General features: G+C 41.1%; 1 protein-coding gene across 1 annotated transcript in view; it reads left to right on the forward strand.

The window, feature by feature from the left end:
• The first annotated feature begins 1,832 nt into the window (after positions 1-1,832).
• UTRN (utrophin) overlaps positions 1,833-25,843 on the forward strand; it is a 604,813-nt gene continuing 580,802 nt past the window's right edge. Inside the window, exons 1-2 of the mRNA XM_017849334.1 lie at positions 1,833-2,160; positions 7,559-7,729. Of these exons, the coding sequence (XP_017704823.1) occupies positions 7,651-7,729 (79 nt within the window). The 5' untranslated portion in view covers positions 1,833-2,160; positions 7,559-7,650. The remainder of the gene's footprint in view (positions 2,161-7,558; positions 7,730-25,843) is intronic.

Genomic DNA, 25,843 nt, shown 5'->3' on the forward strand with positions numbered 1-25,843 from the left:
CAACAGAGAGAGACTCTGTTAAAAAATTAAAAACAAACAAACAAACAAACAAACAAAAAACAAACCCTGGAGTCCCTCTATGTGACTATACTCAGCTAGCACTTGATCTGTTCTTTTCTTATGGCATTTATCTCCCGGATCTTGTATATACTTACTTCTTTACATGCCTTATCTCACCTACTACATTCCAAGTTCTTTAAGGGTAAGATCACTATCAGATTTATCTTTGCATTATCCATAGAACCAGCAGACCTGACAGCCATAAACTGATGCTTGTTAAATGAATGAATGAAGTGAATGAGTAAAATCATACCCATTTCAAGTTAATCCTTTGGATTTTATTCGGCTTATACGTAGAAAGTCATCAAAAGTAAGGAAGCAGTCCTATAAACCTTATAAGGAAGAGTCTCTTTTGGGAATCTCCTACCTGCCCCCTCCCTGGAGCACTTAGGGACGGATGGGGGAACCTTTCACTAAAACAAAAGGTGAGTAAACTGTTTCTGAAAATTCCTTTAAGGCCCCTAGTGGTTTAATCTTTACTGCCGCGTAAATTTACTTAAATATTAAGCCAGCAATAAGCCGACGCTCGAGTATCAACCATGCTTTTCTCTGTTAATACGAACTAGGAACTCAGATTGTTGGTTTCTTTCCCCTCCCAAGTGTGCTGATCGTGTAAAACAATCACAGGAACACACGAGCAATGAAATGTGTAAATAAGAAAAATGCACACACATCACGAGCTCATTTCTTCCCAGTTTTTGGTCAATCTCTCAAGCTTCCCCATGTGCGTTTGTGTGTGCATATTGGAAAACAGAAAAATAAGGTCAGCACAAACACTACTTGTAATACAAACTAATGTAAGAGAAAACTTCTTTTTTAATATTAAAAACGACACTAGAGAAATAATGTAAAATAAATGTGCGGTTGGAACTAGGGTTAAAAAAAATCAGCAACGTCAGCAAACTGAGATGGGGTGAGTTGGAAGGCAGACTGGAATTTATCTCTTAAAAAAAAATCGCCCTAACTAGAGACCTGTTTTGCCTAGGGGGACGTGACTCACATTTTCAGATAATCTGAATAAGGGGAATTGTGTCTGCTCCAGGCATCCATTCTGGCTTCGGTCTCCGGACTCCCGGCTCCCGGCACTCACGGTTCGCACTGGAGCGCGCGCCCCAGGCCAGCCAAGCGCCGAGCCGGGCTGCTGCGGGCTGGGAGGGTGCGCAGGGCCGGCGCTGATTGACGGGGAGCGCGGTCAGGTGACTTGGGGCGCCAAGTTCCCGACACGGTGACCGCGGTCACTGCCGAGGCCCGGCCGACGCTGACCCTGGAGCGTAGTGGGGCTGATCTCCCGGAACAAAGTTGCTGGGCCGGCGGCGGCCGGGCGAGAGCGCCGAGGGGGAGCCGGAGCGCTGCAGAGGCGCGGGCCGGAGGGCTGGCGCTGATCTGCTCCCTTCTCCTCGGGAGAGCGGACCCCGGCTGCCCGGGGGCGAGCCTGTTCCCGGGGAGTGGGGGCGGCAACGCGCGACCCAGCGGTCCTGCGCCCCACCCTCCCTCCTCCTGCTCCTGCGCTGGGCTCCAACAAAGGGGCAGGCCCGCAGCGGGGAGGAGGAGGAGGAGGAGCCGGAGGAGCGAGGCGCTCTCGCGCACAAAGTTGTGGAGTCGTTTTTCCTCGGAGGAGGGAAGCGGGCAGCAGCAGCCGGCCGCGGGCTTTCTCCCGCCGAGGGGCGAGGAGGAGCCTCTGGCTCCAGAAGCCGATTGGGGGATCACGGGGAGCGGCGCCCCCCTTCTTTTGGGTCATTTCTGCAGACGGAAAACTGTAGCGTTTGGCAAACTTGGTGCCTGCGCGCCCGTGCCAGGTTTGCGCTTTGACTGTTTTGTTTTTGGCGGAACTACCAGGCAGGAAGATTGCACAAGTAAAGGGCGTTTTCAGTCGGGTGTCAATTTCTTTTTCTTTCTTACTTTCTTTTTCTTTTTTTTTTCTTTAATTTCGGATCTTGTCTGCTTCTCCACGTTTTATTTTTTAAAAAAATACATCGCACCACCAAACTCACACTCGCACACACCCCCGCGATTACTCCGTCTCAAACTCCTAGAGGAGCCCTTGGCCAGCTCAGGGTGCGGCGGTGGCGGCAGGCAGGCGAGGCAGCCCGCGGGCACCAGGTAAGCCCATACATTATTGAAGCCTCGGGCTGGTAATGTGACTACAGCCCCCGAGGGAATGGGGCGGGGGCCGGGGGGAGGATGGCTTTCTGCGGTTCTTCCGCGTGGGATCGGCGTCCCGAGCTCCTTCCCAAGTCCCAGAGTCGAAGATGGGAGTAACTTTTGCGTGCCCTTTCCTCGGGGCCTCAGTTTAGCTTCCCGCGGTGCGAGAGAGAATGCTGGAGGCGTGGAGAGCTGGGGATCCGTACTAGTTGTGAACGATTCAAACTTCTCTGACCGGCTCTGTACTGCCTCCCTGCTCCCCAATCCTCCTCCCCGCCGGGGTGACATGGTCGCCCTCCGTGCATCGCGTGGTGCAGGGCGCTGGGCCAGTGATTTGCAAGAGGGGACGTGGCCTCTTAGGAGAGTCTGTCACAGACACCCGGGCCCGGGGAGGGCGGGGCCCCGGCGGTGTCCACAGGAGAGGGTGGGCAGAGGGTGACTGTGTGGTCGGCGGCCAGCAAAGCGCTTCCCAGCTAGCCGCCCGGCGGGGAGCGTGCTTGACCTCTGGGAGTGGTTGCTGCTCCCAAGGGTGGGACTCCGGAGAGTGTGGCGCGATCGCCAAGCTCCCTGCTAGCGGCCCTGAAGAGGCTGAGGGGACAGGAGGAGGGGGGCGCCCCATTGGTGTGTAGTCCGGCGCAGTCGCCGGCTGCCCTTTTCCGGACTCTGGAGTAATTCATGCCCCCTTTCGGCCCGGGGTCCGAGACTCTGGTTGCTCAAGGCCACTTAAAATCCAAAAAAGCACCAACTGAAGGCTGTGCAACTTTTAGATCGCAGGTTGTTCAAAGGGATTTTTTTTTCTCCAAGCCTCAGATTACGAAAGGGACTCATTCCAGTGCGTTTTTCAAGGAGGAGGGAGAAAACGTTGGCCGACCTCCCAGAGAGCCGTGGGACCAGCACTTTGTTTTACAATGAACTGCAGAGCCCGGGTTCTAACTCCACGGCCCCGCTCTCTGAGGTGTCCAGGACAGGGCCTCCTCTTTCCCAGCCTTCACATCACCTGGATCACCAGGGCCTTGCGGGCCAGTTCCCCATGCCGCGGTTGGGAGGGTCAGTGCAGCGGTCTCGGCGGCCAGAGCGCACGGAGCGCTGGGGAGGCCGGATTCCCTAGGTCTGATCCGGCGCTCCCGGCCTCCCTACCGGGCGGCAGCGGCAGCATCCATTCCTTTGTAAATTGCACCGGCCTCAGGAAGTCGATGTGGGTCCTCCCGGTTCGTTGGCGGTGGGCGTGGGAGACGCAGCCTGCAGATAGCTCAGGGTTAGGGGAGAGCTGGAGGAATGCGAAGCTTGTGGGTACTTCTGCGGTGACGGCCAGGGTTGACGTGGAACCATTCCCCGCCCCTTTTATCAGCCTTTATGGGACCGATGAGACAACACTTTAACTCTCCTTTGGGTGTTTACCTAAAATTTATTGGCCTTGTAAACAGTATTAATCACAGTAGTATTAACCTTCCCTGGAGCGCTTTTTTTTGGTAAATGGTAGTTCTTGGCACTCACCGTTTTCTTTTACTGTGTTTCAAGCAGAGCAGCAAACTCTTGTCCGCTTGGCTTCCTTTTCTACTTTCTCGAGCATTCCTAGGTTTTGGTTCCTAGAGTAAATTAATGAATAGTGTTTGCATTTACACAGCATTTCCATCATAATGCATACTGTTGGATATATATGTGCTATATACGTAAAATATAGTACAAAATAAAAATTATATACATATATTCATTGTGTAATTCCTTACTCTTAAAAAATTAAAACATTAGTTTTGTCTTTAAGGCCATCACCTTATGTTTATTTTTTAAACACCTTATGTTTATTTCATACACTCTTGCCTTGTGGTCCATATGACAGCCGGAAGCATTCTGAAGGGAGAGTTAGTGAATATCGATTTGACTGGATCGGTTTCAGTAAGAACATCTGGCTAAACTTTACAGAATATCATTTTGAGGGAAGGGAAATCTAGGGCAGAGGTAACAATAAATTGCATTTATGTAGGGCTTAAAGCTTCTAAAGCAACATCTCATTCATTGATTCTCAGTTTCTCACCTAGCCTTCTGTGAAGATGGTGTTCCCTCCATTTTATAGGTGTGGTAGAGGGAGAGTCACACTGGGATACATTGTTCGTGGTGAAACTTTGATTCTGTCTCCTGAAAACCAAAGATGCTGCATTTGGCAATTAGAAGGAGTCATCCTCTGCCTTAAGTTTACTCAAATTCCTCTGGCCATTAATGGCAACAAGTAACCTCAGTGGCTATCAGTATTTAAATAGCCTTCTGTTATTCTTCTTTCTCCCCATTTTCCCCTGTACTCTGATCACCTTTTCTGCTGTATCTTTGGCAACCTGTAAGGGCTTTTCATTATCAAGAAGAGAAAATTTGAAAAATCACCTTGAGGAGAGTGTCAAGTGAAACATTATAGTGAAGAAATATTACTGATAATGTGCAAATGGAATATAGTAGTGTGTAAACAGTTTACTTTTCTCTTGTATGGGTGAATAAAGGCTTTGGGAAGCATAGAAGTGGAGATCTTGGCTAAGACCAATTGTGAAGAGAAGCATTAGATTTACCACTCCAAAGTGATACACTGTAGATCTTTCCAGGAAAGAGAATTTTTCCTTGGGCAAACTTAATTTTCCATAATAAACTTTTAGAGACATTCTTCTGAACAAAGTTTTTGGTTCTTGAATATAATAAAATACACTTAAGAATTTAGCAAATCCTTTATAGTTATGTAGTTGAATGAAAGAACGTAATCACATAATAATCCATAAATGTTTAGCAATAGTAGAGCCTATAAAAAATGAAAAAAGTTCCTTAGACTCTCATAACATCTGTAAGATTGATGATCCAATCCTTTATATCCAATTCTCTCTCTCTTTTTTTGAGATGGAGTCTCACGCACTCGGTCGTCAAGGCTGGAGTGCAGTGGCAGTGATCTCGGCTCACTGCAACCTCCACCTCCTGAATTCAACCAATTTCCCTGCCTCAGCCTCCTGAGTAGCTGGGATTGCAGGTGTTTGCCACCATGCCTAGCTAATTTTTATATTTTTAGTAGAGACAGGGTTTCGCCATGTTAGCCAGACTGGTTTCAAACTCCTGATCTCAAGTGTTAGCCGGGTTGGTCCTCAACTCTGGACCTCAAGTGATCTTTCTGCCTCAGTCTTCCAAAGAGCTGGGATTACAGGCATGAGCCACCATGCTAAGCCCAACTCTCTTTTTGTCATCTCTGCTTATGTAACTCAGAGGCACCTCAAGCTCTGCAAGTCCAAACCACATTGATGATTCCTTTCTCCCAGCCCACTATCCTCAGTGTTCTCCAGCTCAATGACTCACACTTCACCTAATTGCCGAAGCCAAAACTGGGGAGTCATTTTGCACATTGGATATGAATCTCTCATATCCAATCAGTTCCCAAATCCTATTGACTTTCTTTGATATCTAAATATCCCAATATTCACCCATTTCTTTCCATCTATTCTTGTTTAGACCACAATTGCTTCCTGCCTATAATATTACAATAGAAAGAATAGCACAGAAGTCCTTTGTATTTTATTCTTTTAAATTTTTATTTACATGCAGTAGAGACAAGGTCTCACCATGTTGCCTAGGCTGGTCTCAAACTTCTGGGCTCAAGTAATCCTCTTGCTTCAGCTCCCCAAATTACTGTGATTACAGGTGTGAGCTACCTCGCCTAGGCCCAGATGCCCTTAAACTAGTTTTCCCACTTACTTTATTTATTTATTTTTTTGAGATGGAATTTCGCTCTTGTCACCCAGGCTGGAGAGAGAGTAATAGCGCGATATCATTAACTAATGTTAAAGAAATTTAACATTGATACAATAATATTGTCTATTACATAGTCCAAATTCAGATTTTTCAAATGATCCTCAAAATGTTTTATTTTAAAATTCTGAATTCAATCAAAGATTACATTTGGTTGTCATGTCTGTTTAGTCTCCTTTAATTCACAAAGTTCCCCCTCTCCCAGGTAATTTTGGTTTTCAAGACACTGACAGTTTTGAAGAGACCAGGCCATTTGTTTTGAAAACTAGCCACAGTCTAGATTTTCTGCTTATGAGAAGATTCATGTTCAACATCTTGGCAAGGATATTGTGTAGATGATGTGGTAATTTTCCATTGAATTGCATGATGCCCCATGATTGGTTATATTAATTTTGATCACTTGGTTAAGGTTAGGAATTTTTCCCCAACGTATTACTATGAAAACTTTCTCAGACATACAGAAGAGTTGCAAGAAATTTTCATTCAATATTCACATACCCATAGCCTAGGTTCCTTAATTAGCATTTTGCTATATTCTGCCATAGTCTTCACTGGTTCGCCACATATTACTGTGGTCTGCCTACAAGCCATGATTTTTCTTTTTTTCTTTCTTTTTTTTTTTTTGAGACGAAGTCTCACTCTTGTTGCCCAGGGTGGAGTGCAGTGGCATGATCTCAGCTCACTGCAACTTCCACCTCTCAAGTTCAAGCAGTTCTCCTGCATTAGCCTCCTGAGTAGCTGGGATTACAGGTGCACACCACCATGCCTGGCTAAGTTTTTTTGGTATTTTTAGTAAAGACGGAGTTTCACCATGCTGGCCAGGCTGGTCTCGAACTCCTGACCTCGTGATCCACCCGCCTTGGTCTCCCAAAGTGCTGGGATTACAGGCGTGAGCCGCCGCGCCCGGCCCTTGATGATCTTCTAAAAAGGCCAATTTGACAATGTTGGTTCCCTCTTTCAAACCATCTACTGGCTCCCCATTGCTCTTCAGATAAAGACACAAACCCTTAACTTGTTCTCCATGCTCCTGTCCCTGGTCCTGCCCAGCTTCCTCACCTGGTTCAACAGGTACACTTGTCTCTTGGCTGTCTTCCTTCCAGAAACACTGGCTTGTGCTCCACTCTTTGACTGCTCCATGATCCTTTCTGCCACTTTGCATGGGAAGCTCTTACCTTTTCTCTTTGTGTTTCCCTTTTTGGCTAATTAAATTCTTATCATCTTTAAAGGCTTGGCTCAAATGTCTCTTCAAGAAAGCCTTCTCTAATTGCCCAGGACACGTCAGATTCCTCTGCTGTATGCTCTTAGTACTTAGTAGAATATGCTTCTCCTGTGCTTCTCCTTTGTATGATTTGTAGTCTATCAGTATTGTAATGAAATAATTCAGTGTATAATTAATTGCTTAGTGTGTGTAAGCTCCATAATGGCAGAGGTTATGTCTCTTGTTGATAGTTATAACCCCATTCCCTGGCTCAGTGCTTTACACGTGATAGGCACTCAATATTTGGTGAATGAATAGTTACTATGCATAACTGTATATAAAAGATATAAATATGTTTTTTCAAGTCAATACTTTCCCTTTTCCTTTTAGGTATTGATGTCAAGCTGAACCATCGTAGGAAGTTGAAAGTCTTAGAAAGAGGACTTGGTAAAGTTTTTGGATTATCTTGAAACTCAGGCAAGATGGCCAAGTATGGAGAACATGAAGCCAGTGCTGACAATGGGCAGAACGAATTCAGTGATATCATTAAGTCCAGATCTGGTAGGTAAAGGAAGCTCAAGACAGTTATGGGTTTTTATGTATTTAGAAAACCTATATTTCTTGTATTGATTTGCATTGTTCTTGCAAGCACTTCTTGGAGGTGAAGTTCTTTTGAGAAACTGAATTCTGACAAATGACTATAATTTTGTAAAAGGTATATGTAAAAGGCATAATATCTCTGAGTGTCCTATCCTCTCTTAACAGAATTTTGTCTCACTGTATGTCAACTGGCATTGCTTAGTGAAACTGCTGCTAGTAGCTAAAGGTTGTTCATTTGGAAGACTACTCCATTAAAACAAAATTATGTTTTGTTTTAGCTGAGCATTCTTCTTTCTATTTTTTGGAAAATGAAGGGATTATATGCTTAATGTAGGAAGTGCCACAGTTTCTGGCAGGAAGGATCCTTTCACAGTTTGATTTTATTACCATATTTCCTCACCCCCATCCCTGTTGGTAGCCATTGATAGGCCAACAGGTGTCCTACCTTGAACATCTTATGAGCCTTCTCAAGGTAAAATTTTCACCTAGGTAATCTAATAAACCAGACTCAGATTCATGGTTTTCATGTGAACAGTTAAATTGGGGTCCTCAGGATACCATCCCCTCCTCCAATCTTTTTATATAACTGAGTGCTTTTTGACTCTGGCTGTACAGATGAATCAACTGGGGAGTTTTAAAAAACGCAGATGCATTGGCTCCATTCCAGACCCATTGAAGAAAATTTCTGTATTTTAAAAGCTTCAAATATGATTCTGAGACAAACTCAAAGGGGAGATATTTTTGAACAGGCAGAACACTTCTCAGCTTTGAAAATTACACAGAACTCCACCCTGAGTGTGAACACTATACTTAAGTAACTTTGAAAAGTTACTTTGAGGTATAAAATTACATCCAGTGTCACTTTAAAGACAAAAAAGGAACTCAAAGCCTGTATTTGCTGTGTGAACCATCTTTTTGTTATGTTAGGAGCTTACTTCTTATTATGTGAAACTGTAGAAATACACAGTGAAAAGAAGATCTAAATTAACTATCTTAGAATGCACATTTTCCTCCATGATACCTGTGTTGATTGATTGATAAAGATTTTAGTTATTATAGATTTGGCTGTTAATATGTAGCAACTATTGAATAGCTTGATGGGTCTTTTGAAGGTATAGCTTAATATCTTGTTTTAAAATATGCTTTGAGGATGTTCTCTTCCTATAAAGTTCTTTTTGTTTTAAATGTTTTAGTGGTATAAAAATGTAAGGGATTATTAATATCTTCTTAGGAGTACAGAATACATATTCAGACATATGTAAATATAACAGAGGAAAATGGAAGAGAGACGATTTAATGTCTCCATACTTGCTATTTTCCATCATTTGTGAGGAAGTATATTTCTAAATAGTTTTTTGAATCAACCTTCATTCTAGTAAGACCTTTGATATTTATAACTTGTACTTTAGCCATGTCCATAAAAAAGTAATTATCTAATTTCAGAAATACTCTGTATATATATTGAACATATAAACTCCCAAACTATTTAAATTTAAAATTATCTTTTAAAAGGCTGACAAACCTCAAATATTGCTGGAGAACAGTTTGGCAAAATGATAACATGTTTTAACACATGCATACCAATTAACTGAGTAATTCTATTTCTAGAATTTTTCCCTAGGCGATACATAAAAAGGTATACTCAAGAAATTGATCACAGTGTCATTTATAATAGAAAACATTGTAAACACCATGAAAATCTAATATTAGGAATTGGTTAGATCGTTATTTCCCAAAGTATTTTGAAAAGATCAAAAGTTCTAGGATTGTAAATGTGTAATTCACAAAAGGATGTTATAGTCAAATAGCTTTGGGAAATAGTTGTTTAAACCTATTCTGTTTCTTTACGCTAGCACATCTGAACAGATCATACATGATCCCAGTAGAGCTCACTAAATTAGGTTATATCCATAAAATAGAAGATTAAGCATTCATAAAAAGTGATACAGTTGTGTGTGTTTGTGCATGTGTTTGTGTATGAACATAGAAATGTGTTCTTGATATAGTAAGTAAACAAGTATGTATTATATGAAGTCGTTTTTGTGAAAAATATTTTTTAAAAAATTAGTGAAGTATACAATAAATGTTAATAGTGGTCATCTTGGTGTTTGAGATTATTACTATTTTTTCTGATGATTTATATTTTCTAAAGTTCTTCAATGAACCCACATTACTAAGTTCTTATATTTTTAAAGATTATCAAATTGCTTAGGATGTTTAGATGCCAAGGTTATGACTATTACTTTTTTTGTGGTGGCGTCTACTTCAAAACACATTGAAAATGTGTTGTTACATAGCTCAGATATGAATCACATTCTTTTGGCTGAATTATGTTGCAAAAGCCAGTAGATAAATTTGGATTTGAATGAGCCCATTAGCCCCAATCTGGCTTCCTCTCAGGGACTTTTTTTTGATTCTTTTAATGCAGATGCTTAGTATAAAGAGGTAGTATTTCATGATACTCCAAAATTTACGTATTTTAAGGGATTTTTAGTTTAGATTGAGTCATAGGAATTGTCTACATATAATATATGTATTTTAAAGATCCTCTGTGTACATACTCTATGCCAAATTTGTTGCTTTTCCATTTTTTAAAAGGGAACACTTTCCTATAGGAAAATTTTGATCCTCATCTGCTCTTCCAGGTTTCTTTTTTAGGGGTAAATTGGATGAGAGTGGGGAGATGGAGAATGTGATTTCCGCATCCAGATCCTTGAGTTTGGACAATCCAAAAGCCTGGCATAATAAAATTGCCATAATAAAAATATATATGCATTTTATGTTAAATTATTGATTTTTTTATTGCCCTCACTTAGTATTACTTTGTTTCATGCCATTTGTGAATATTATAATTTTTTTAATTTTATAATTTTAAAGCCATTCCCACCATCTAAACAACTAGGAAGTTATCAAGGTTAGGTAATGAAGTAGTTTCAAATACAAAGCCATGTATTTATTTATGGTTGTAGTATACTTGCCTTGGGTTTGGGTGAGTTTTAGAAAGGAACTGGAAAGAATTTGATCTATAATGATCAAGGATTTGGTGTTGGGTAAAAGTAGACTTGCCTTTCTGTAACTTAAAGACACATATGCCAAGTTCATCATCAAGGACTATATTATTAACAGCTTTAATTAGTAGGCTTCAGAAAGCTCAACAAGTTAGTAAATATTTTGAAAAAATAGGCCAAGAGTAAGAATTTTTAAAAAGTGAAATTTACTACCTCTAGAGTATGTGATGCAGAAAGTTCTGCTTGGAACATCTTAAACATGAAATAATAAAATGGTTTGGGATGTATATGCAACTGAAGAATATCCTCACTGCTATTTCATTCAGTAATTAACATACATTAAACCTAGTAACATAGAATAAGTCATCCTTTTCTGTTGCTGTCAGTGTTGTTGTGGTTTTAGTCCAGAGCACCATAGAAAGAGTAGACCTCAGGGCTAAGGACAGTGTGTCAGCTGGCTCCATGTGGAGTTCTTGACAGTTTGGAATTATAGACCCTCAGTTGGGAAAGAACTATTTGATGAATGAAATAGTTGGGCAAGCTTCACATTTTTGGATAATTCAATGTGTACTTTAAGAGATCTTGGGCTGGAAACCTGTGTGTACTAATTTTATAATTTCTTCCTTTGCATTTTCTCTTCTTATCTAATCCTAGGGTCTAATTGTTGAGGGAACCTTAGAGGCCCTATAGCCCAGCCGTGCCTGTGATGTGCTCACCTAGTCTCTGTTTGCACACCTCCAATGATGGCGTCTCACTGGTGATGATGATGATGACGATTCTAGCAAGTTATACTTATTGAACACGTTCTGTGTGCAGATGTGGTGCTAACAGTTTAATCCTCACAACCACCATTTTACAGATGATAAACATGAGCCATACTGAAGTGATTTGTGGCACTGGCCTTCTTTCCATTTCTCCAAAGGCCCAGTGTGTCTGCCCCAGGGCCTTTGCACATCTCTCTTCTTCCATCTTTGCCTGGCTGGTTCCTTCTTGTCATTTACATATAGGCCTAATGTCACCTCTTCTGAGATCTTCCTTGCTGACTTTAGAAAGTAGCTCTCACAGTCACTCTTGACTGCATCACTGTATTTGCGTGCCCTGTGTTGTTCTTACCACTCTCTGGCACCTTTTCTTGTACTATGTGTTCATTAATAGACTTCCCACTAGAACAGGGGTTCCCAACCCCTAGTCCGTTGCCTGTTAGGAACCAGGTGGCACAGCAGGAGGTGAGTGGTGGCTGAGCAAGCACTACCGCCTGAGCTCTGCCTCCTGTCAGGTCAGCGGCAGCATTAGATTCTCATAGGAGCGAGACCCTGTGGTGAACTGCACATGCGAGGGATCTAGGTTGCACGCTCCTTATGAGAATCTAATGCCTGATGATCTGAGGTGGAATAGTTTCATCCCAAAACCATTCCCCTCATCCCTTGGAAAAATTGTCTTCCATGAAACTGGTCCCTGGTGCCAAAAAGGTTGGGGACTGCTGCACTATAATTAACTCCCCGAGAGCAGGGACCAATACTTCCCTGGTACTGAGCCGAATGCCTAGCTCATAATAGGTGAGCAATAAATGTTTCTTCAATGATAAAGGCTATGGAGTCTGGAAGTGCCAGAGCTGGCATTTAAACTCAGATGATCTGACTCTAGAAACCCTGCATTTGACCTCTATGGAGTGCCCAATCTCCTAATTCACAAGGCATTTTATTCCATTGCTGCTGGGTGATTCTTTTTCATTTTGTGCCTAATTCTGTCCCTTACACATTTTGCACTGTATTAATTGTATTCATACAGCTCTTCTATCTCTTTTTTTGTAGTTTTCAGGGGTGGGACCCTGGGCTGTGAGGTAGAGCTCCTCTGGACCCCAGGTTAGCATCTCAGAGCCCTGTCAAGGGAAGGCCAATTGTAAGAGACACAGCCTACTGCTTCTGGCCAGTTGCAGCCTTTCTTGATTTTTGGCTCTAGTCTCTGTCATTCTCTGTGGAGTTAGCAAAGGGGAAAATACCAGAGGACAAATAGTCCTTTGGGTGGAAGATAGAGAAATGGATAACGCGTTTCTGATGTGAATACCTTTTTCTCTTTTCTTCTGACTACTGCTCAAGGCTTTTCACTGGCTGAAGTTAAAAAAAAAAAAAAAAAGGTAGTGAATTTCAGAAGGACTGACATTTGGCACAGTGTAGGTCCTGGTCCGATGCCCAGATAGGTATCTGTGGTAATGAAAGGGTTGATTGAGGAGTGTGGGGGAAGGAAGCAAAGAGACACCAGTGAAATAAAAATGAAACATTATTAAATATGAAATATTATACCTGGTTACATTTATAGCAAGCCTCCTGAAAATCTGCTATGTTTGGAAAGTAAAATTGATAATAAGATTCAGTTTTATGAAAATTCTGAGGAGGATCACCTTATTTGTTTATCTTTCTGAGACCTTTCTTGAGGAAAGACAGTGGTTAAGTTGTATTTAGGCAGTCATCGGTCTATTTCTTTCTTTTACATTTAAAGCAGTATCTGTGAGGGGATTTTTCTAAACAGCTCAAGGGACTATGAAACAATAGTTCATTTTTTGTTTCTCCTGAAGCTTTCCTTGGCTGGAATACCTGTGCTTTGAAGGGAGGTTTTTGAGCAGGTTTTTTTTTTCCGTGAGCCCTGGGGATTTGTAGTGATAGACAATAACCCTGATGGAAATTCAACTCTGGCAGAGGAGGGCAGCTATTCTTGTCCTGCTTGTAAAAATATTCTCCATGTTGTTACCTCATTATGCTGAAGTAGTGCAATCATGAGAAAGTTTTTTGTATTAATGTGATTCTCATGACCTGTTACTATGGTTGTGAAACTTTTAGAGGAGATCCATTCATGACTGGAAAATGTGAATTGCTGAGGATGATTCTAAGCAAAGGAAGTACATTAATTATATAGACAGAACAGAGAACTTAATTTTATTGAACCTTGTTTGAACCTAGACGTTTGAACTAGATGCTGATATGATGATTTTCTGGGAACAAGTCAACATGCAAGACCATTTGAGCAGTTGTAAATATTAGTTAAAATTTAATCTAAAGCAATGGAGAAAGGGTACTCTGCTCAAGTGGTTTCAGATGCATTGGCTGGATTTTTTTTCTCCCCTTAAATTGTGTGGAGGCATAGACATTTACTATGTTATATTTTTATCTTTGTATATTCCTTAACTGTTTAATAATAAATAAACTTAATTCAATATTTGAAATATGAGGCAGTATGAGTTCTTAATATATACTTATTCTCGAGATGATGGCTTGTGGACTGAGAAATTGAAACCAGGTCCCAGTCCTTTCACTTTTACTTCCTGTGACACTGACTAGATTTGCACATGTCAATTCCAGGAAGCAGGTGAAGTTTCCAGTATCCATGTGGTTCTCCAATCTTTGCGTTTGTGCCTTTAAACAACCAAATACCTGAGGTTTATTTATATCCCGTGGGACTCTTCTATCAGAAGCACATTCTCCTGGCCTGGTTAATAAGGGAAATGTCTGTGTATGCGCATCTGGCAGCTAAGATTAAGGTTTATGGTGGTATATAACCTCACCATCACTTTTAAGAAATTAAGTTTAAAAAAAATGCAGATCTGTCTTTCATAGCAGTGGAGTTCAACAACACATAGAGCATAAGAGTCACATTTTTTGTGTGAACATTTTCACAAGAGCCTTTTTTGGTAGGTGGATGGGTGGCTACTTACATTCAGTTCAATCCTTTTAACATTTAATTGTGGAACAAAATCTTTTTTCAAAGTGTAGAAAAAAGCGTATAAGGGCATTTCTGATGTAGCAGAGGAATCCAATAAAAAATATGACTTTGTGTCTCTAAAGTGATACTGCTTTGAAATTAACACATCTGTATAATTTCAAAAGTATGATCTCTTTAGATCTTTTTCTTTAATTTCATAGTCTTGATATTTGTAAATTTCTTCAACTCCATTCTCTAATTAAGATTTTGGTATACAATATTTATATTCAAAAGATTTTTGGTGCAGGAAATAGCATTTTTGATGTTGATACTAATTGATTTGTTCACTTGCCCCTCAAAGGCTATGTGTGAGTCATGTTATTTAACATTGATCCAGTCAATATGTAGATTTATGCACATGCTTTTATTTTGAAAACTAGGTTTTGAGCTTCTCACATATGGTGTTCCTAATTCAAGCTTTATGTCAGAACCACCCTTCTGGAGCTAGACTCAGTTATATGGGGTGGGGTCCCAGCATCTGGAGTTTTAACAAGTTCTGTGGGCTATTCTCTTTAGTGCTCTTAATTTATAAACAAGGAAGGCAGGTTTACAAGTCATAGAACCAAAGTGAAAAGTGATCTGCATTTTAGAGGAGCAAGGAAAGCTACAATGTTTATTATTTCTACTTATAAACACTTTCCTTTAAATAATTTGAAAAGAGAATAGATTTCGTGATGTTGGACTTTTTTTATTTTACACTGTATTTTGATGAGTTTGGGTTGTGTTGGGTGAAGTTAAAACTGAGAAAAGTGGGTCAGGAGAGTGATGAAACCTGGTGTGTTTCTTATTTTGGCCCATTGAACCAGAAGATGATACCAATATATCTAGTGCCGACATATTTCTCCACTGAGCTCCTTAGTCATTGCTGCAGTGTGTATTTAAGATCTTCTTGCTGTGAGCCTAACATCACATCTTAAACTCTTTTCCTGGGTAATGCATCAGCTTCGAGTCTGCTGATGCATTCATTATAAAAATGTATTGTGTATATTTTCTAATACATTATTTCAAAGATAGATGTGTTTTTGAGTCATGGCGGGAAAAAATATCCTCACATTCATCTTCTATGCTAGTTTTCTTATCTTCTTTAGGATTAGAGAAATGTATTACATATGTATTAATATTTGTCTCCCTGTTTTTTAATTCTAAATAGGTGACATGGTTAATATAACTATGCTTGCTTTTGAAATAATTTGCCTACCATTCTTTAAAATGAGTGAATTTTAAAAGATGAATAGTGATTTTTATGTGAAGATGAATTAAAGAGTTAAGTGACTTATAGACCACCATAGCATTTTCCCTATGGATTTGTAAAAACAGCCCAGAAGTCTTGTGATTTTTTTTTTTTTTTTTTTTGAGCCGTAATCTTCCTCTTGCTCTGTTGCCCAGGCTGGAGTGCGGTGGCGCCATCTCAGCTCACTGCAACCTCCGCCTCCTAGGATCAAGTGAGTCTCCCACCTCAGTTGCACGAGTAGCTGGGACTACAGGCATGTGTCACCATGCCTGGCTCATTTTTGTTTTTTTAGTAGAGATGGGGGTTTCACCATGTTGGCCAGGCGGGTCTCGAACTTCTGACCTCAAGTGATCTATACACCTCAACCTCTCAAAGTGTTGAATTACAGGCATGAACCCTGGTTCCTGGCCTCTTGTGATATCCTTATATTCAGTTAACCAAACTAAATCAAGCCAAATAACAAACCCCAAACCTTTTATAGACCTTGGATTATTTGTAGATCTTTGGGGTTATTTACCTGTCTTTTGAGCTTTAATCTTTTACATCTTTGAAGATACAGGAAGGGAGCTTTATTTCTTCATTGATAAAATAACCTTCAGAGTGACTTGAGATACATAACTGCTTTTTCATATATCATTGTGTGGTATTTGAGATCACATCTCAAAATTCAATGAGACCTGCTCCTCAGGCAGTTTTAAGATTAAGGATCAAAAAGGGAGCCACTGGAAAGGTATGAATGGGCTGGTAATCTATATTAGAACAGAGACTTTGGTGCAGAGGTTGGCCATGTTCAAGTGTGGAGTAGGTTTTCATGAAACAGGAGGAAGCCTTTTCAGATGTATTTGAAACTAAGAAACTGCAAAACAAAACTAATAAAATCTACCCCCAAGCAAATAGACTTTAAAACAACATTTGGTCCTAAGTTGTATATGACCAATTTCTTAAAGTGATTGTTATATTGCCAGTTTTGAAATTATATTATCTTTTAAAATTTAAAATGTAAATATTATCTCAGAGGTGGGAGCATGAATCTCCATCTTATTTAGCATTAAAGGCTCCTGGCCTTACCCCAAAGCCCAGCTTTTGCAGGGGTTCATAAATAAAACTGTGTGTGCTCTAGTTTACTCTGTTACCTCATCTAGTTCCTTTAGGTGATTAGAAAATGCCATACTACCGCATATAAAAAATGTTTATTTTTGTGTTTTTACATGTAATATCAATGGCCAGTTCTATAATGTTAATATATCAGACCCTTAATTATATATTAACTCCCATTTTGATAGTTTGTATAGAAAAATCAGAGTTGACTTGAATTATTTCAACTTGCATGCGCTTTTTCAAGACATGTAACCTGTTGTAAATTAGAAGAGTGTTGGTGTTTTCGGAACACACACATAGGCTTGCTGTCTCAGGGCAGCCTTGTTGGGCATTTGGTGTCAGACATATCTTATTGTGAGGGCCTTGGCATCATGGCAGATTGCTCAGAGAGGGGGACTCTCTGCATATATGTCTAAGGGAGACATTTAGGAAAGTCTAATGCCTGCCTGCCCGCCCTCCCTCCCTCCCTCTTTCTCTCTCTCTCTCTCTCTCTCTCTCTCTCTCTTTCTTTCTCTCTCTCTCTCTCTTTTCTTTTCTTTTCTTTTCTTATCTTTTCTTTTTTTTTTGACAGGGTCTTGCTCCATTGCCCAGGCTAGAGTGCAGTGGCTCAATTTCAGCCCACTGCAACCTCCGCCTCTCGGGTTCAACTGATTCTCCTGCCTCAGCCTCCCAAGTAGCTGGAATTATAGGTGCCTGCCACCACGCCTGGCTACTTTTTGTATTTTTAGTAGAAATGGGGTTTCACCATGTTGCTGAGACTGGTCCTGAGCTCCTAACCTCAAGTGATCTGCCTGCCTCGGCCTTCCAAAATGTTGGATTACAGTCGTGAGCCACTGCTCGCAGCCACCATGCTACTTTCTAACAGCACTGCCCCACCCTCCCCCTCACCCCAAAAACCACCATGAAGGAGGCAGAGGGCACCAGGTGAAGACTGCCCATGGTACTTTTCTTACCTCTGTGACTTTGCTTTTTTTGTGTTCTGGGCTTGATTGTTCTCCTTCTCCCTGCGCCCCTAGTTTTGCAACCTCCATCTTTAAAACATCAGCATCAGTGCCACCAAGTGTTCTACTCTCTCTGCTCTCTCCATGCCAGAATCAATCTTTCCCACGTGTTCACTCTTCATTTCTGTTTGTGGCCCTTCTGGCTTGTGTATGTCTATATGTCTTTTTTCATCTGACTTTCTGATGCTAGCCTTTAGCTTAGTCTCCCCCCACACAGTAAGTGCTTAATAAAGACTTGTGGCCATGTGCAGTGGCTCATGCCTGTAATCCCAGCACTTTGGGAGGCCAAAGTGGACGGATCATATGAGGTCAGGAGTTCGAGACCAGCCTGGCCAACATGCTGAAACCTCATCTCTACTAAAAATACAAAAATTAGCCAGGCGTGGTGGCACTCTTCTGTAATCCCAGCTACTTGGAAGGCTGAGGCAGGAGAATCACTTGAACCGGGAGGCAGAGGTTGCAGTGAGACGAGATTGTGCCACTGCACTCCAGCCTGGGCAACAGAGTGAGACTCTGTCAAAAAAAAAAAAAAAAAAAAAAAAAAGACTTGCTATACCTTTTAATGGTTTTAAAAAAAAGTACACTTGCTTACATACATACCTCATTCATTCAGCAAATGGTTATTGGTCATTCATTGTTAGATGCTGGGCTCAGAGATAAACAAAACCCACTTCTGTTCTTAAGATGCTCTCAGGCTAGCTGAGAAGAAAGACATCAATAAACATCCCCACACAAACCAGGGAAACACGGAGGGAGGAAGGATAGGTTCTTGCTTTGGTTGGAATGAGGGTAGGTTTGAGTAAGAGAGCGTGAAAGAGGCAAGGAATTTGAGGTGTGTCTTGAAGGATATGTAAGAGGCAGCCCTGTGGACAATGTGGGAAGAACATTGCAGATTGATGGGAAAAGAGCAAGGCGTTTGAAGTCTGTCCCTGGTAACTGAGTGTGGCTGGGGTAATGGGGATGATGGGAGAAGCTGGGGTGAGATTTCAAAAGCCCTTCTGAAGCAGGGTTTATTTGATCTTTCCCTGTAAGAAGCCACTACAGGATTTTAGGTGAGTTAATGAATGGCTCAGAACTGTTTTTCAGAAAGATAATTTGGCTGGCAGTAGGAAAGATAAATTTGGAAGGTAGCAGAGTTAGGGGAAGGCAGGGAATAGGTAAGAGTTGTGAAAAAAATTGAGGTTAAGGAGTATAAGGACTTGGACATGGAGTAGGGGAAAGGATGTGAAAAGTGGTTAGCAGTTAGTAACAGTGTGTGCAAAGCCTCAATGTAAACTTTGCCTTTGTGGGATCTGTTAGTTAGTAACAGTATGTATAAAGCCTCTAGGTACATTTCACCTTTGTGGGACTTGTTAGTAGCAGTATCTGTAAAGCCTCAATGTAAACTTCACCTTGGTGGGATTTGCTTTATGTTTTCAATCAGGTACATAGTTTTTCCAATCCTACTGTAATTCAAATTTTCAACACTTTCAGTTATTAGCTTTTCCTTTAGAATTACTTTTCTTAACTTGATCAATTTCTTAACTATTTACAGTTACTTCTACTTCTTACTGAAGTTGACTACTGCTGTTTTTCTCACAGTACCTCTTGGTCAGTTTATATAGGGAACTTCAAATTTAGTTCAGTTGCAGTAGGATCTGTATTTTTTTTCTGTATATTCCGAAAGAAGGGTCACGCTTTAGGAAAGAGTTGATGAAAAGGAGAAAAGAGATGGTTTATTCATGTCTATGCAGTATACTATAATAGTTCTTTGAAAAAGTAGCAAAGAAATATAATATTAATCTCATCTTAAAGTGAAGGTAAAACTCTCACACAGCTAAGAGAAAATCTGTATACTAAAAGAGTTTGGAAAACTACTTCAGAGGAACTTTAATTGAAGGGTAGTCTAATGTGATGCTGTGAAGATAATGTCATCCTCTATTACTAATTTCAGCTTCAACAAATAGGAGAGAATAAATGCAAATTAAAAATAAATTAGGAGCAGATGTTGAGAAATATCTTACATTTAGGGAATAATTAAGTGGTAGTAAGGCCCTGGAGTTCAATTAATAAAGCTGGGATGCTCAGAAATTATAATAATTCAGGTAACAGATGCTTTTCTTAATGTGATGCTCTACTGTGGAGGTTTTGGGAATAGAAGAAAGAAGAGGCTGTTATTGTCATATTGTTTGTAAGTTCATCTCTCTTTACAGTCAGTGGATAACTAAAATCTAGTATATGTGCTGGTATTTCAGAAATGGTGGTTCCCTTAACCCTCAAGAAAAAGCAAAAGTTCTCATTTGTGAACTCTTGCAAACATTCTTGGGTTGTCTCTTGGTGGTACCCAAGTTTTTGCTTTGGCCAGTAAGAGACTTTTGCATAGTACTTTGTTGCCTTGCCTCTACAACATGTTAGGCTTGTGGATTGGCCCATGGTGACTAAGACACAGTTCCAGTTGTCAAGTGTCTGTCACCTAGAGAGGGCAGGTACACAGGAATTTAAGAAAACAGATTAAACAGGCAGTTACACAGTTGTAAAAGTAAAAACAGCACAGATTGCTGTGTGAGCTCTTAGGAGGGGTACCTGACATCCCAGGGCTTCAGGCAGGGCATCTTGGAAGAGTGAATATCTGAGCTGAGATCTGAAAGAATGAGTGGGGATGTGGGGAGGCTGTTAAGGCAGAGGGAGTTGATGGCAAGAGGTTTGGAGGTAAGAATTGCGGGTTTTTCAGTATGGCTAAAGCAGGATGCTGGAGAATGAAACTGAGACCAGTTAATGAAGAGTGTTATAAACCATCTTTAGGAATTTGGATTGTATCCTAAGCATAATGGTGAATCTTTGACAGGGCTTTAAAATGTAAAAAAATTTTTTTTATGTATTTATCATCTTTAAAATCCTGAAGTTTTCAATCTGAAAAAATGTACAGGAAATGATATATCAGATATGCTGGTGCCCTCATTTGAAATGTGTCAGCTGTTAATATTTTGACTTTTTTTTTTTTGGAACAGAGTTTTGCTCTTGTTGCCCAGGCTGGAGTGCAATGGCACAATCTCGGCTCACTACAACCTCTACCTTCTGGGTTCAAACAATTCTCGTGCCTCAGCCACCCGAGTAGCTGGGATTACAGGCATATGCTATCATGCCCAGCTAATTTTTTTTGTATTTCTCATGGAGACATGGTTTCACCATGTTGGTCAGGCTAGTAATATTTTTACATACTTGATTTAGGTTGTATTTTAAAGAGCTAATTATGTCAGCATAGATAAATCTTAAAAATAATTTGACTACAAACGAAAATCAGACTGTACAAAGTATTGAATGGTACTATATATAAAGCTCATATACCTGCGGAAATTATTCTGCAGTGTTTATGTGTTCATATTATAAATATATAGCAAAATATAAAAATTTTATGGAAATTATAAACACTAGATTTCTTTAGAGATAGTGAGAGAGGAGGTTCTTCAGTTTTATCTATAATATTTAATTCCTCAATGAAAATAGAAATATAATCTTAAACTAATATGAAATAATGCTGACTTGTGAACTGGGTGATGATTGTCTTAAGCCCAGTTCCTTGGAAGTAGAATTTGAGACAGAGATTTGTGTGCACTTGAGAACAATTCCTGTTAATGAAAGAAATGAGGGAAGAAGGATTGGGCTAGGGAAGGGAAGAAGGATGGCCCTTCAGAGATTTCCCAACTTGAGGCAGTGTTGTTGAGCCTTGGGACCTTTGCCTTGACTGGTAGGCTTTAGGCTGACCCTAGGAAGGAGGTGAGGTGAAAATTTGGGCAAGGCAACTTGGCCAAGGGCAGTTCCTGGAGGGATGCTCAGCTATGAGCCCTCAGCTGCTGGGGGAATGAATTTGTGCATTGCCCTGCCTGAAAGGCAGATCTGGATCAGGGATTCACTACAGTCATGGACCTTGTACCATTTTATTTTGCCTATTATTGTCTATTTGTATGTCTGAAAAATATGACATATTAAATTAAAAAAGCTTCCAATTTCTAGGAGCAGTACTCACCAAACTACTCCCCTGACACACACATAACCCACACCCTGCACATACTACACACCACAAACCGTAGCTGTAATATCAGGTTACATACTTTCTGTTTTATTTTCCCTTTTCTCTGTGTTTTTGGTTACTTGAGATGGCCTCCTCTGTCTCACTCCTTGTTTAGGAAGGCCTTGCTGCCTCTGAAAGGTTGTGACAGAGGGCTGATCTGATCAGATTTGCTCTTTTGAGTGGTGCTCTAGAAGCCACGTGGAGCATGGATGGTGTGGGGTGGGTGCTGGATGAGGCAAGGCTGAGGTTCTGGAGGATCTTTGGGTGACTGTCACAGTCAGAGGGTAAGAGGCATTGAAGCCAAAACTGATTGTGAGGTAGCTGGGAAGGAGGAGGGGGAGAGTTTGGAAGCTTTAGGTAGGAGGCAGACCTGATAGGACATGGTGGTGGTCTTCCAATGATGGGTAGTGGATGGGATGGAGAGAGAAGCCTAGTTTTTGACTTTAACACTCGCAAACAAAGTCTTTCTTTCTAGGTTTTGTGGAGAGGGCAGTGCATAAGGGGTTAGTAAGTGAAGTTCTAGATTGAGTTTTGAGATGCTCAGAGATATCTGGGAAAAAATATATAATATATATATTTCTCTTACATTTATGAGAGTGGCTTGGGCTGGGATCTGCCCTTGAAAACTGGCAGCTGGAGTCTTGAGTACTTTCCTCAGTCATTTTTTGAGCTCTTTGCAAGATAATGTTAAAAATTCAAGAGGCCGAATGCGGTGGCTCATGCCTGGAATCCCAGCACTTTGAAAGGCGGAGGCGGGTGGATCACCTGAGGTCAGGAGTTCAAGACCAGCCTGGCCAACATGGTGAAACCCTGTCTCTACTAAAAATACAAAAAAATAAAAAAATAAAAATTAGCTGGGCATGGGGTCACGCACCTGTAGTCCCAGCTGCTCGGGAGGCTGAGGCATGGGAATCATTTGAACCTGGGACGTGGAGGCTATGGTGAGCCAATATCATGCCACTGTACTCCAGCCTGGGTAACAGAGTGTGACTCTGTTGCAAAAAGAAAAGAAAAAAAAAAAAATCAATAGCGGTTGCTTATTTTATTTCTCTTTGTATTTTCTGAGATATTTGACCCTAGAATGAGCATCTGGATGGTAGATGATGGCAGTGGAAGATGAAGAATTAAGAAGTGGTTTTTGATTTGTAATATGTTTTAGTAGATATTATTAGTTGATGCCACAGTTGTTGACTGTATTTATCTCCCAAGGGCATAGGAAGCCCCCTTGCAGATATTACTCTAGCTAGCCTGACTGGATGTTTGGGGAGGGAGAGAAGAGGTTAACAATAAATCCTGCAATACGTGCAGAAGTTTTTACACTTGTGCTTCTGCATATTTTCTTGGAAAAAGGGTCCACAGTTTTCATTATATTCTCAAAGGAGACCTATGACGTAATGAAAAGTTAAGTCTTGTTAGAGGAGGAGTGACATATTATTAGGGTTATGTCTTCATAATGTCTCTGTTTTTCTGAAATTAAATTGGCAGTCCAATACCCTGGCATGAGTTGAGGGTCTCACACTTTTGCTGTAACTCAAATTCTGGTCCTTACTTTACTTCTACTGCCTCGAAGCCACGCAAACAAAAGACCTGATTGCTAGAATTAGAGTGAGAAGACACAAAGTTTGAAGGGCAAAATTTCTGATAATGTTTGACCCAGTTTTGCATATAATGAATTTTTATTTGTTGATGAATCTTTCCCTTTTGTTGCTAAAAGTGGCAAATAATCAGACATAGATTACTAATTAACAGTCTGCCTCAGGTTTTTTTTTTCTTTTAATTAATGAAACGTGGGCTTCATCAAGCTCAGGTGGAATGGGTATCACAGTGCTTTATTTTTTCTGACATCAAAAGAAATTTCTTTGTCAAAGTGTAGATATGTTTGTTGTGACTGCCTTTTGTGTGGGTTCTTTTCTCCCAGCCCTCTCCTGCTACAGGAGAGAGAGATAGTGGCCCTTTGCTCCTCATTCCACATTCAAACCAGATCCCCTAGCTGCAATCTCTTGCCATTGGATTGCATCACCAACTCAACCTCATTGGTGAGATGTCACTCCCTTCCTCCACCACTCACTCTCATTTCTCCGTGAGTTTAGCTCTGTCACTCTATCTAAAAGTTACTCTTGTTTTAGTGATTTGGGCGTAAACATTGATGATCCTTCTAATACTCTGTCCTCTTAATTTCTCCAAGTTCTCTTTCTAGTAATCTTGTCTCCCACTATAGTGGGTATATTCTGGCTGGACCAAGTCATTGTTTATGGTAGCAGCCCCTCTGTCATCCGAATTTAAGCGTCCCATTTTCTTGGTACTGCAACCTCTGCCTCCTGGGCTCAAGCAGTCCCCCCATCCCGGAGTAGCTGGGACTATAGGCATGTGCCACCATGCCCAGCTAATTTTTGTATTTTTTTTGTAGATAAGGGGTTTCACCATGTTGCCCAAGCTGGTCTCAAACTCCTGGGCTCAAGCAGTGCACCCACCTCAGCCTCCCAAAGTGTTGGGATTACAGGTGTGAGCCACCGTGCCTGGCTGACTTTGCTTACACTTGTCCTAAGAAAATGGAAGCAAACCAAAGAGGAATCCAGAAACTCCAATACCACATCTATCCTCAACCAGAACCCGCCCAAGGCCACCCTAACCGTGGACACGGTACCCATCCTCCTTTACTTACTCAAGGGCACCTCCCTTCTCTCTTCTGCATCCCTACAATTACCCCTCTAGTGGATCTGCTTACAAACATGCTATTGTTTTCCTTCTAGCAAATCTTCACTTTGATCCCACCTGTCTCTGTAGCTACCACCCCATTCCTCTGCTCTCCTTTATGAAAGAGCTCCTCAAAGATTGTATATACCAACAATTGCAGTTCCTCTCCTTTCATTTCCTCTTAAGACCACTCAAATCAGACAGACCCCCTACCAGTCCAGTAAAACTGTTCTTGTCAAAATTGCTAGGGACCTCCTTGTTGCTAAATCCAGCAGTCAGTTCTCAGTCCTTACCTTACTCCACCTCTCAATAGCATTAACACCATTGATCACTCCCTCCTCTATGACACTTTCTTCACTTGGCTTCTAGGACACCCCACACACCCCTGGTTTCCCAGCCATTCTCTTTTGCTGATTTTTCCTCTTAATGTTGGGGGATCTAGGACCCAGTCCTTGGACCTCCTTTCTGTCCCCACTGATACTCTTTGTTATCTCACCAGTCTCCTGGTTTAAATACTATCTGAATGCTGGCTCAAATTTCTATCTCTAGCCCAGACCTCTTCCTCTGAACTGCATACTTGCATTTCCAGTTGTTTACTTCATATCTTCTATGCTCAAATCTGAAAATCTGAACTCCTGATCTCCCCTAAACCCCAAAGCTGATCCCACAATCTTGCTTGTCTCAGATAAAAGCAATGTGATTCTTCCAATTGCCCACACCCCCCGTTTTGGAGTCATCTTTGTAGTCCTTTCTTTCTCTTATACCCACATCCAATGTAGCAGATCCTGCTGGTTCTATTTTCCTAATACTGAATTTATAAGAATCTGGTCATATTTTAGTATCTCCACCACTACCACCCTGGTCTAGGGGACCTATGAGATGAATTCTGGCATAAGAAGCTTTCTTCAGATGACTAAGCGCTCCAAAAGGCCCCAGGTTATGGGGCTCTGGAAAGTAATGATGCGAAGACTTCACTTTGTTATGTGATTTTTATTTTTGCCTTGGAAGTCTTTCCACAAACAAGTCTTTGGTGGAGGCTCATTTTAGTAATATGATGATGCATTGCTGATAGGTAGGATGTGGCTTTCTATACAGCAGGGTTTGGGGGGTGCGAATGGCAGGTGAGTAGCTCACCCCAGGCTTCTGAGGGTGCTTCATGTCTTTTGGAACACAATTTAAAAGTCACTGCTTCAATTGCTAAATTCCAGCAAACCTGGATGCCCTATTTTTAAAAAAAGAGCT

This window comes from Rhinopithecus bieti, unplaced genomic scaffold, assembly GCF_001698545.2.
Source record: "Rhinopithecus bieti isolate Rb0 unplaced genomic scaffold, ASM169854v2 scaffold_32264, whole genome shotgun sequence".
In the NCBI taxonomy this organism is placed as follows: Eukaryota; Metazoa; Chordata; class Mammalia; order Primates; family Cercopithecidae; genus Rhinopithecus; species Rhinopithecus bieti.